Source organism: Cebus imitator, unplaced genomic scaffold (genome assembly GCF_001604975.1).
Source record: "Cebus imitator isolate Cc_AM_T3 unplaced genomic scaffold, Cebus_imitator-1.0 Scaffold356, whole genome shotgun sequence".
Classification (NCBI taxonomy): Eukaryota; Metazoa; Chordata; class Mammalia; order Primates; family Cebidae; genus Cebus; species Cebus imitator.
In genome coordinates, this window is record NW_016107671.1 from 1,828,003 (window position 1) to 1,841,280 (window position 13,278).

The window sequence follows — 13,278 nt, forward strand, 5'->3', positions numbered from 1 at the left end:
GGGACTACAGGCACGCGCCACCATGCCCAGCTAATTTTTTGTATTTTTAGTAGAGACGGGTTTTCACCATGTTGACCAGGATGGTCTCGATCTCTTGACCTCGTGATCCACCCGCCTCGGCCTCCCAAAGTGCTGGGATTACAGGCTTGAGCCACCGCGCCCGGCCCTCAGTTTTAAGGATTTTTAAAAACTATCATTTTTCAAATTCCTTTTTAAAAATTATAGTTCAAGTTAGAGTGTAAAACTTATGTTGTTTATCCTAATTTAATAATGGCATATCAACCTTCACTGGTCTTTGGTCATTTTGACTGCAACTGGATGAATGATTAGATATTACAGCCAATGCGGGATGTATATGTAAAATATAGACAGGATGAAATGAAGAAAATTCTTTTTCTCAGCTTCAGTGACAAGAAATGCAAACTATGAAGACTGACATTGTTCACACACATGATTTGCAGTTTTAAGATTTGTATAAAGCATGTTCTGGAGCTGCAGCTTCGAAAAAACAGGGAAATACACCAGAGTAACTGGCCACCTTGCCACACATACATATATACCTGCCGGTTCCATGAGTGAAGAGGGCCTAGCACTAAGAGGGTCCAGGAGCAATCACACCTAAGCCTAGATCTGGATTTCTAAATCCTATTCCCAGTAAAAGGAACTGGTGCTCCTTTACACAAGTGGCTGACTCCAAGGCTATGGCAGAAAAAATATAAGATAATCCTAGATTAACAACCTGTAGTGTCAGAAAGTAACAAACTCACCAAAGGATGAGGGCAGGTTGAAAAGGCACAGGAGCCAACTGGAAAGAGTTCCCAACGGCCAAAGCGGAAGAAAAATAACTAAGGATAGTGCTGGATTATAACTCATGGAATAAAATAAATGTCTATGAGTGTAATCCCAGCAAACTTATGGCTGACTAAAAGCTTAGTACAAGAAATATACAAGATAAGCCTTGAACACTTTGTCACATCAGATGAGAAAAGACTGGCAATAAAATAACTGTCTAGTCACCTAAGAAGGATCCTAGGGGCTAGTCGTGGTGGCTCATGCCTGTAATCCTTTGGGAGGCCAAGGCGGTTAAGAATCCAAGACCAGCCTGGCTAACATGGCAAAACCCTATCTCTACTAAAAATACAAAAATTAGCTGGGCATGGTGGTGCATGCCTGTAATCCCAGCTACTTGGGAGGCTGAGGCAGGAGAATGGCTTGAACCCGGTGGGTGGAGGTTGCAGTGAGCCAAGATCATACCATTGCACTCCAGCCCGGGTGACAAGAGGGAAACTCCAAGAGCTTATGCTGCAATCTTTATTCCCCACCAGGTTGTAGGCCTTTGCTCCACAAGCCTGGGTATCTTGGAGGAGGAATTTACAAACACAAAAGTGTCTCCTTTCTCCTACCACATGGGCTGTGCCCAGCCCCAATGGCGTCCCCTGCCTTCCTTACCTGGGAACTGTGTTTCTTCCCTCAAAATCATCCAGGGCTCTTTTCCTTGCTCCAGTAAGTCAACCAAAACTGGCTTAGAAATGGAATGTCCTCCTTATAAGAAAAGAAATGCCACATGGTATAAAAATAAAAAAAAAAGCCAAAGAAATCTTTGAGCTTTGGTTAAATTTACAATGAACTAAGGACCTCAAATAAAAGAGGGGTGAGATGATTGAAGAAATGAAGTAGGTACAGTAAAACCTATTTTAATGTAAACTCATACACACTTCGCTTCTTAGGAGAAAGTTTAACCTGTGACCTTATAAAATGTCTCTTTCCAAACATTACCACCCCAAAGAAGCTGTGAAGCTCTCTGGAGCCAGAGGCTGGGTCACAAATTCTTCCTCTTAAATCTACCAACCTTGTGACTTTGGCCATGTGACTTCAACTCATTATTCCAATTTGACAAATAAACTGGTCATAATGATACTGCTATTGGCTAGGTGCAATGGCTCACGACTGTAATCCCAGCATTTTGGAAGGTCGAGGTGGGAGGATCACTTGAGACCAGGAGTTTGAGACCAACCTGGGTAACACAGTGAGACCTCATTCTATTTAAAAAAAAAAAAAAGCCAGGTATGGTGGTGTATTCTGTAGTCCCAGCCACTCAGGAGGCTGAGGAAGGAGGATCACTTGAGCCCAGGAGGTCAAGGCTACAGTGAGCCATGGCTGCACCGCTGCACTCCAGCCTAGGCAACAGTGCAAGACCCAGTCTTGAAAAAGTAAATAAATAAATAAGATAATCACAATAAAACTATCACATAGTTCTTTGAGTATTAAGTTATTATATATATATGTATTCCCCTCTCCTCCAAAGAGTGGCTGGGGACATAATGAGCACAACTGTACCAAATTAATTATTTTATTATTTCTGTATGAGAGAAAAAAAAAGCATCCCGACCGATATATAAAATCTTCATTCAAACGCAATGAAAAGCTCATCAATTATAACTTTCAACAAGAAATCATACAAATTGGCTACAGGAAATGAAATGTGGACTCTTCAGTTTTCAATGAATATTATTCATCTGGTCCAGCACTATATAAGTCACAGGGTTTTTTATACTCAGAGTAAATCATGAATCTGTGTCTGTTGTCCCTGCAGGTGGATCAGATGATGACAAAGCATATCTGTAGGAATTTTAGAAATATACGCCATAGGAAACCAGGATTCCTGGAAATGGTTATTCACGGACTAATAATACATAATTTCATAATAATAATACATAATTTTAAACAAGCCCCTTGGATATTAGGCAGTCATAAGGGGCAGGAGGACATGTGACTATCTCTAAAGGATGAAGGAAATGATGGTGCTTGGTGGCACAGCCATTGTCAAACTGGCAGAGCTGAAACCTTTCTCTAAGAACAGGAAGAAGAAATTCAACTATGTCTCAAAATACAGCCTTGAAATTCACTGTGTTGAAAGGTAACAAATCACAGATCACATTTTAAATTACTTGAGACAAATAAACTTACCCAGTGAGACCAGGTTTCTATAGTTCTCCAACATCACATCCCTGTATAAGTCCCTCTGATGAGGGTCCAGGTATTCCCACTCCTGCCGAGAGAAGTCTATGGCCACATCCCTGAATGTCACTAATTCCTGAAACTGCAAACCCATGCATTACAAAATTTTGAAAACATTTTAAAGATGGAAAGACAGGAGATTAGAATAGCACATTAGAGAGAAGGAATGATATAGTACATGTAGCTAATGACTGGTAGCAGACTAAAGCAACGTGTCTACATATTCCTAAAGAATCCTATTGCCACAGACAAATCTTTCTGCATGTTAGGGGTTACCACAATAATTCAGACCTTCTGGGGAATGGATAAAATAAAATTCAATAAAGTTTTAAATACATAACTACATAGTCTGCTAGTTGTGTGATGCTTAAATTCCCAATAAACATGAGTTTCTATTTTTCCTTTAACAGTTAAAAAAAATTGGGATGTCCTTGCCAAATTTAATAATGTCCATATTTTATTATTTTGTTCTATTTATTCATTTATTTGAGACATGGTCTCGTTCTGTTGCCCAGGCTGGAATATAGTGACTCAAACACAGCTCACTGCAGCCTTGACTGCCAGGCCCAGCCTTTCAAGTAGTTGGAACTACAGGTGTACAACACCTGCCCAATTAATTTTTGTATTTTTTGTAGAGACAGGGTTTCATCATGTTGCTCAGGCTGGTCTCAAACTCCTGGGCTCAAGCAATCCGCCTGCCTCAGCCTCCCAAAGTGCTGGGATTACAAGCGTGAGCCAATGGCCAATCGCCATATTAAAAAAAAAAAAAAAAAAAAAAAGCTTTTGCAAAAAATTTAGACATTTCTATAAGCTTCAAGTTACATCACTATGTCAGAGTACATCATAAGCATTGTTTTTTCTTTTGACAAATATATTTTGTATTGACTGTGCAACGATCAGTTTTATCATGAATATTTCAGACTTAATCCATCTTTTACCTTCATATACGTTTTTGGTTTTGGGGGGTTTTTTTTGAGACCAAGTATCACTCTCGTTGCCCAGGCTGGAGTGCAATGGTGCAATCTCGGCTCACCACAACCTCCACCTCCTGGGTTCAAGCAATTCTCTTGCCTCAGCCACCCAAGTAGCTGAGATTACAGGCATGTGCCACCATGCCCAGCTAATTTTGTATTTTTAGTAGAGACGGGGTTTCTCCATGTTGGTTAGGCTGGTCTCAAACTCCCAACCTCAGGTGATCCGCCCACCTCCGCCTCCCAAAGTGCTGCGATTATAGGCATAAGCCACCACGCCCAGCCTACCTTCATATAAGTTTTTAAAATCTTTTGTGTATGCGTGTGTGGCAGGCTCACTCTGTTGCCCAGGCTGGAGTGCAGTGCCACAATCACAGCTCACTGCAGCCTTGACCTCCCAAGCTCAAGGAATCCTCCTGCCATAGCCTCCTGAGTAACTGGACTACAGGTGCAAGCCACCACATCCAGCTGATTTTGTACTTTTTTTGTAGAAATGGGGGTATCGCTTTTTTGCAAGGGGTCTCAAACTCCTGCCCTCAAGTGATCCTCCTGCCTCAGCCTCCCAAAATGCTGGGATTACAGGCATAAGCCACCGTGGCTAGCCTACCTTCACATACTTTGTTGTACAACATTTCAAAGGTCTTCTCCAATTCTGGAAATCAACATATTGACTCCTCAGGATAATATTCTCATTTATCGCCATCTTCCATCACTTAATACTTTTCTTGTTCCAGAATGTATACTGATATAGGATGACTCATAATCAAAAAGATGTCACCCAAGTTCAACAGAACACATTCAACCACAAAATAAAAACTTGTCTCTCATTAATTATTTGGCAAGATCCGTGTATATATCCAACAATTCTAAAATTCTCAAAGAATATGAGATCTCATCACATACTAAGACAGGCCAATTGATAACCAAATCCCATCTTATTTGCCTAGAAAACTCAGGTCTATGGAGAATGTCAAAGCTTACCTAGGGTGTCCAAATAGGAGCAACATCTGTAATTCACTAAACTAAGGACGTATAAAGGAAGCTCAAATAGTTCCCTGTTGAGACTTCACTCCTTTACTGCTCTATCATAGCCTTTGGTTGAGGAATAAGCATAGAAGTATTGAATACATTTGACAATAAATATAAAAGTGGACAGAAAATACTCATAGGAAGAAAATTCAGTTATTTGCTATCACTATTCACTACATTAGAAGAAAGTAGGGAGCAGATAACTGAAGGACTTCTTAAATAGGAAGTTTTATGTTAATGAAAAAATCCACATAACCTACGATCGTGATATTGCAAGGAAACAGAATTAATCAACTTACACAGATCATGGTTTTAGAATTGTAAGACCTGATCAGTCCTACTCAGCAGAGTTCCGATACTGGAAAAATTCAACTCCTAAGAATCCAGAGCTGAGAGAAGAAAATAATATTAGTGTTCCCAATATGACTTAATTTAATAAAATCTTTCTGCTGCTCTATTTCTCTGTCCAAATTAATCCCTCACAAGTGAACACATGACTTAGGGAAAAACAGACAATGGATCTAAGCATTCCCTCAAACCCCAGGAAACCCAGCTATACAAAGGTAGTTTTACAGTAAGTCACTTGCTCACTAAAACCAGATCCAGACATGATAGCAAGGGGCTTTCTGGACAAGACTCCAATTTGGGAAGGCTGATCTAGACTTGAGATTAAGCTGCTCAGTTTCTCCACGAGAAGATTCACTTGCCTTCATTCCCACCTTTCAAGACTGAAAGAGGACTTATCATTCAAACTTGGGGCCCTTCTTTTTTTTTGAGATAGAGTCTCACTCTATTACCTGGGTTGGAGAGCAGTGGGGAGATCTTGGCTTACCGCAACCTCCACTTCCCGGATTCAAGTGATCCTCCTGCCTCAGCCGCCCGACTAGCTGGGACTACAGGTGTGCACCATCATACCCAGCTAATTTTTTTGTGTGTTTTTAGTAGAGACAGGGTTTCACTATGTTGACAGGGCTGGTCTTGAACTCCTGGCCTCAGATGATTCTCCCACCTTGGCCTCCCAAACTATTCATATTACGGGTGTGTGCCACCACACCTGGCCTCAAACTAGAACCTCTTCTATGGCATCAGAATCAGTTGAAATTGGTCAAAATATGAGAGAGAACACAACACAGGAGGAAATGGTTAGGGCCGGTTCTGTGTTGAGTACAAATTGCCTTGCGAAATAAAAAATATACATGTAATAGAATACCAAGAAACTACCAGATGCTAAGTAGGAAAACATATTTAATAAAAATTAAAAAATTCAGGCCGGGCGCGGTGGCTCAAGTCTGTAATCCCAGCACTTTGGGAGGCCGAGGCGGGTGGATCACGAGGTCAAGAGATCGAGACCATCCTGGTCAACATGGTGAAACCCCGTCTCTACTAAAAATACAAAAAAAAAATTAGCTGGGCATGGTGGTGCGTGCCTGTAATCCCAGCTACTCAGGAGGCTGAGGCAGGAGAATTGCCTGAACCCAGGAGGCGGAGGTTGCAGTGAGCCGAGATTGCGCCATTGCACTCCAGCCTGGGTAACATGAGTGAAACTCCGTCTCAAAAAAAAATAAGGCCGGGCGCGGTGGCTCAAGCCTGTAATCCCAGCACTCTGGGAGGCCGAGGCGGGTGGATCACGAGGTCAACAAATCGAGACCATCCTCGTCAACATGGTGAAACCCCGTCTCTACTAAAACTACAAAAAATGAGCTAGGCATGGTGGCGCGTGCCTGTTATCCCAGCTACACAGAAGGCTGAGGCAGGAGAATTGCCTGAACCCAGGAGGCGGAGGTTGCGGTGAGCCGAGATCGCGCCATTGCACTCCAGCCTGGGTAACAAGAGCGAAACTCTGTCTCAAAAAAAAAAAAATAAAATAAAATAAATAAAAAAATTCAGATATACTGTCCACAGAAAATTAAGATAAAAATAGAATGTATAATATCACTGGATCATTAAAAAGACAGACAAGCATTGAGACAGGCTATAGGACATCAATACATTGAGAAACTCTGGTAATTTATTTGTTCTGTTACACTACAACATGATCATATGTTACCATTACTTTCCTTTTAGTAGTTATCTTGATATTCTTTTGAATATATTTCATAATCATTTTAACATTGTTCATACAATACCTTAAAAAATACATGTGTACACACACAAACACACTCACACACAAATGTGTGTATTAAAAGGTGGGTTTATTTTGCTCTGGCTCTCTCTCTCTTTTTTTTTTAAAGGGGCAGGGGTCTTGCTGTGTCACCCAAGCTGGAGTACAGTGGTGTGATCATAGCTCACTGCAAACTCAAGCTTCTGGGTTCAAGTAATCCTACTGCCTCAGGCTCCTGAGTAGCTGGGACTAAAGGTGTGCACCATCATGTCTGGCTAATTTTTAAAATTTTTTTAGAGACAGGTTCTTACTATGTTACCTAGGTTGTTCTCAAAGTCCTGGGCTCAAGAGATCCTCCCTCCTAGGCCTCCCAAAGCATTGGGATTACAGGCATGAGCTACCATGCCTGGCCCAGTCTCACTTTTTATCTAACATCACTTGAAGAAAAAATTAGACAGTAAAAGATTGCAAGAATACATTCACTAACTTCCATATAGATTCCATGGGCTTAGTTACAAGGATGACCAGAATCTAATCAATGCCACCTCCACATGAATTCCCAAGACATATCACCTGAATCTCTCTAGCGGTTTTCACTATACACTGACTTACCCTTTCCTATTTACAATTTATGACCCTTGCTTGATTAGTAGCATTTTAAAGTTGTGACTAGCCATAGCCAGAGCAATCAGACAAGAGAAAAAAATAAAGTGCATCCACTTGATAAAGAGGAAGTCAAGCTTGCTATTCACCGATAATATAATCATATAACTAGAAAACCGTAAAGACTCATCCAAAAAGCCCCTAGATCTGATAAATTCAGTAAAGTTTCAAGATACAAAATTAATGCACACAAATCAGTAGCACTGCTATACACCAGCATCAATCAGGCTGAGAATCAAATCAAGAACTCAAACCCTTTTACTATAGCTGCAAAAACAATAAAACACTTAGGAATACACCTAATCAAGGAGGTGAAAGATCTCTATAAGGAAAACGACAAAACACTGCTGAAAGAAACATAGATGACACAAACAGATGAAAGCACAACCCATGTTCATGGATGGATAGAATCAGTATTGCAAAAATGACCATACTGCCAAAACTGATCTATAAATTCAATGCAATTCCCATCAAAATACCATCATCATTCTTCACAGAACTAGAAAAAACAATCCTAAAATGCATATGGAACAAAAAAAAGAGCCAGCATAGCCAAAGCGAGACTAAGCAAAAAGAAAAAATATAAAGGCAAAACATTACTTGACTTCAAACTATACTACAGGGCTATAGCTACCAAAACAGAATGGTACTAGTATAAAAACAGGCATGTGGACCAATGGAACAGAATAGAGAACTTAGAAATAAAGAAAAATACTTATAGCCAACTGATCTTCAACAAAGTAAACAAAAGCATAGTAGGGAAAGAACTATTCAACAAATGGTGCTGGTATAATTAGCAAGCCACGTGTAGAAAATGAAACTGGAGCGTCATCTCTCACCTTATAAAAAATCAATTCAAGATGGATCAAAGACTTAAATCTAAGACCTGAAACCATAAAAATTCTAGAAGATAACATTGGAAAAACTCTTCTAGACATTGGCTTAGGCAAAGAGTTCATGACCAAGAACCCAAAAGCAAATGCAACACAAGCAAAGATAAACAGATAGGACTTAATTAAACTAAAAAGCTTCTGCACAGCAAAAGAATCATCAGAGTAAACAGGCAACCCCCAGAGTAGTAAAAAAATATTCACAAACTATACATTGTATGTAAGCATACAATTCTCTTCAATAAACAATATTAGATAAGAATCTAACAACAGCCTAAATCCTGTTCTTCAGTACAACATGGTGATTTCTATGCCGCTTCCTAACTTTTACTATCTCATGTTTCAGCTGATATCTATTCTGAGTATCTATTGTGTGAACAGTGTTTCCAATACGCTGGGTACAATATATCTAAATTTTATACAGGTACTTGGAAGCACTTGGACATCACAGATTATTTCTACATTCTGTGAAATGAAACGGAATCGTTTTATTTACTTTTATTATATATATATAATATATATATATATTATATATATAATTTTTTTTTTAGATGGAGTCTCACTCTATTGCCCAGAACTACTGTTTGATCCAGCAATCCCACTAATGGGTATCTACCCAGAGGAAAAGAAATCACTATAAAATTTTTTTTTAATGATAAGAGACGGGGGGTCTCACCATGTTGGCCCGGCTGGTCTCGAACTCCTGGCATCAAGTGATCTGCCAGCCTCAGCCTCCCAAAGTGCTGAGATTTCAAGCGTGAGCCACCGCACCCAGCCAGAAGTCATTGTATGGAAAAAGTCCCAAAATGCTGGGATTACAGGCATAAGCCACCACGGCCAGCCAAATATAGCAATGTTAATGAGATTCAGTTCAATGGCTCCCAACATCTACTAGAAATAAAGTAGATTGTTATTAGGACATTCAGACATATTTCAGACGAAGGAAAGCATGCCCTAAAACTGGTAATCTTATGAAAGAAAAAAAGCCAAGTAGCATAAACCCTGATTTTTAGATGTGAAAGAATTTTTTTCCTCCTCATCAGAGTCCTTTTGAGGACCACCAGGACCAGGGAGGGAGAAGAGAATCATGAGTTATCAGGCTTTCCTTGAAGCACGGAAAGCCTGGATACACAATACCCTCCACACCTTCCCTGTTCACACACTTGAACCCATGGAGGTAGCAGGGAGGCTGAAATCTGGGTATGAGTTCACAGCAGGTTCCTGGGGCCAGAATTCTGGGAAGGACGAGGCTCTGAGACAAGTAGCTCACTCTCAGAGCTCACTAGGAAATAACCTCCCAGGCGTTTCCAAACTCACAGCAAGTCAGTGCCTTCTTGCTGGAAAATTTCATTTAGAATTAGAATCCAACTTCCCTCTTGCAGACATTTTTTGTGTTTGTCAGCCTCAAGCGGCTATGAGAGAGGGGAGGGGAAGCAGCCGGGAAGCTACAGCCACGACTCAAAGTGCCACCGCATCAACGCACCTCATATCCCCGTCACTCAAGCACAGCCACTCACCTGTCACAGCCTCACACCCGCATCCACTGTCAAGGAGGCACATCCCAGCCTCTCATACGCAGTTTCTCTCACACACTCTTAAACATTCCCCATCTGACATATACAACATTCTCTCACGAACGCACTCAAAACCCTCTGCCGCTCATGCACCCACAGGCCTGAGATTCCGATAACAACTGGTCATCCACACAACAGGCTTCCACGGTTTAAGGGCTTCCTCCACCAAACCGGACGATGCAGGTTGAGTTCCAATTTAACTTGATTTCCCAGAGCCCCGCCTGCCAGTACCTTGTGCCTATTATATCCTGAAATGAGTTCAACTCACCTTGCAAAAGAACCACGCGAAAACGGAAGGGAAGCCATAGACTCGGTGTTCCCGCTGCCCTCTGGGAAATGTCGTTCAAGACTAAAGATCCATGACCGCGGTGGTTTGTGGTAATAGTGGCTCAGAACCCCAAATCCCGATTAGATCGCTGGCACCGCCGGACGCTGGCTCCCGGAGGTTTCAAGAGTTCCCTCTACTAGGAGTGCGCAGACGCAGAGACTAGCGCTGAAGAAGATAGCTGAGGCAAAGGCGTGTCCGACTTGGCTTTGGAGTCCTGAGGGTTTCAGTGCACCCAGAAGGCTGAGAAGAGGAATCTGAACTCGGGGCTGCCCGAAGCTTCGGGCTGTGCATGTAGAGCCGGTCGGGGAGGGTCAAGGTGTGGCCGCGAGGGCCAGCGTGGGGGACCGGGTGTGAGCTCCGAAGGGCGGGGACTCTGCTCTGTGTCCCCTGAGGAGGTCCAGCCTTGCTATAAGGTATGAGAACAGTAGCTTTCTAAAACTGGAAAAATTCAATATACGCAAATCTATAAACATAATTCACCATATAAACAGAACCAAAGGCAAAAACCACATGATTATCTCAATTGATGCAGAGAAGGCCTTTGACAAAATTCAACAGCCCTTTATGCTAAAAACCCTCAATAAGCTAGGTATTGACGGAACGTACCTCAAAATAATAAAAGCTATTTACGACAAACCAACAGCCAATATCATACTGAATGGGCAAAAACTGGAAGCATTCCCCTTGAAATCTGGCACTAGACAAGGATGCCCTCTCTCACCACTCCTATTCAATATAGTACTAGAAGCTCCAGCCAGAGCAATCAGGCAAGAAAAAGAAATAAAGGGTATTCAAATAGGAAAGGAGGAAGTCAAATTGTCTCTATTTGCAGACAACATGATTGTATATCTAGAAGACCCCATCGTCTCAGCCCCAAATGTCCTGAAACTGATAAGCAACTTCAGCAAAGTCTCAGGATACAAAATCAATGTGCAAAAATCACATGCATTCCTATACACCAATAACAGACTTAAAGAAAGCCAAATCAAGAACGAACTTCCATTCACAATTGCTACAAACAGAATAAAATACCTAGGAATACAACTAACAAGGAATGTAAAGGACCTCTTCAAGGAGAACTACAAGCCACTGCTCAACGAAATAAGAGAGGACACAAACACATGGAGAAACATTCCATGTTCATGCTTATGAAGAATCAATATCGTGAAAATGGCCATACTGCCCAAAGTAATTTACTTGGGCAATGCTATCCCCATCAAGCTACCAATGACCTTCTTCACAGAACTGGAAAAAACCACCTTAAACTTCACATGGAACCAAAAGAGAGCCCGCATAGCCAAGTCAATTCTAAGCAAAAAGAACAAAGTGGAGGCATCACACTACTGGACTTCAAACTATACTACAAGGCTACAGTAATCAAAACAGCATGGTACTGGTACCAAAACAGAGATATAGACCAATGGAACAGAACAGAGGTCTCGGACGCAACACAACATATCTACAACTATCCGATCTTTGACAAACCTGACAAAAACAAGCAATGGGGAAAGGATTCCCTGTTTAATAAATGGTGTTGGGAAAACTGGCCAGCAATGTACAGAAAGCAGAAACTGGACCCCTTCCTGACACCTTACACTAAAATTAACTCCAGATGGATTAAAGACTTAAACATAAGACCTAACACCATAAAAACCCTAGAAGAAAATCTAGGCAAAACCATTCAGGACATAGGTGGAGGCAAGGACTTCATGACCAAAACACCAAAAGCATTGACAACAAAAGCCAAAATAGACAAATGGGACCTAATCAAACTCCACAGCTTCTGCACAGCAAAAGAAACAGTCATTAGAGTGAATCGGCAACCAACAGAATGGGAAAGAATTTTTGCAGTTTACTCATCTGACAAAGGGCTGATATCCAGAATTTACAAAGAACTAAAACAGATCTACAAGAAAAAAAACAAACAAGGCCATTCAAAAGTGGGCAAAGGATATGAACAGATGCTTTACAAAAGAAGACATACACGAGGCCAACAAACATATGAAAAAATGCTCCTCATCACTGGTCATCAGAGAAATGCAAATCAAAACAACATTGAGATACCATCTCACGCCAGTTAGAATGGCGATCATTAAAAAATCTGGAGACAAAAGTTGCTGGAGAGGATGTGGAGAAATAGGAACACTTTTACACTGTTGGTGGGAGTATAAATTAGTTCAACCATTGTGGAAGACAGTGTGGCAATTCCTCAAGGACCTAGAAACAGAAATTCCATTTGACCCAGCAATCCCATTACTGGGTATATATCCAAAGGATTATAAATCGTTCTACTATAAGGACACATGCACACAAATGTTCATTGCAGCACTGTTTACAATAGCAAAGACCTGGAACCAACCCAAATGCCCATCGATGATAGACTGGACAGGGAAAATGTGGCATATATACACCATGGAATATTATGCAGCCATCAAAAATGATGAGTTTGTGTCCTTTGTAGGGACATGGATGAACCTGGAAACCATCATTCTCAGCAAACTGACAGAAGAGCAGAAGATCAAACACCGCATGTTCTCACTCATAGGTGGGTGTTGAACAATGAGAACACATGGACACAGGGAGGGGAGCACTACACAGTGGGGTCAGCTGGGGGGAAATAGGGAGGGACGGTGGAGGTTGGGGAGCTGGGGAGAGATAGCAAGGGGAGAGATGCCAGATGTACGTGATGGGGAGGAAGGCAGCA

At 41.4% G+C, this 13,278-nt stretch overlaps 2 protein-coding genes across 4 annotated transcripts in view; both read right to left on the bottom strand.

The window, feature by feature from the left end:
- Positions 1–5,383, bottom strand: part of ZNF573 (zinc finger protein 573) — a gene marked incomplete at its 5' end in the record, with an annotated part of 19,244 nt that extends 13,861 nt beyond the window's left edge. The window contains 3 exon segments of the mRNA XM_017506406.2: positions 1,450–1,542; positions 2,968–3,100; positions 5,318–5,383. Coding sequence (XP_017361895.1) covers positions 1,450–1,542; positions 2,968–3,100; positions 5,318–5,383 — 292 coding nt within the window.
- The window catches only part of ZNF607 (zinc finger protein 607), a 66,718-nt gene extending 56,118 nt beyond the window's left edge, over positions 1–10,600 (bottom strand). Inside the window, exon 1 of one of the 3 annotated variants that reach the window (XM_037730628.1) lies at positions 10,515–10,600. The gene's annotated coding sequence lies outside the window, so the exon portion shown is untranslated. Of the gene's footprint in view, positions 1–1,449; positions 1,521–10,343; positions 10,414–10,514 lie in introns of those variants that run through there. The other 2 variants (XM_037730629.1, XM_037730627.1) reach the window with 2 other exon arrangements.
- Between the last annotated feature and the right edge of the window lie 2,678 nt (positions 10,601–13,278).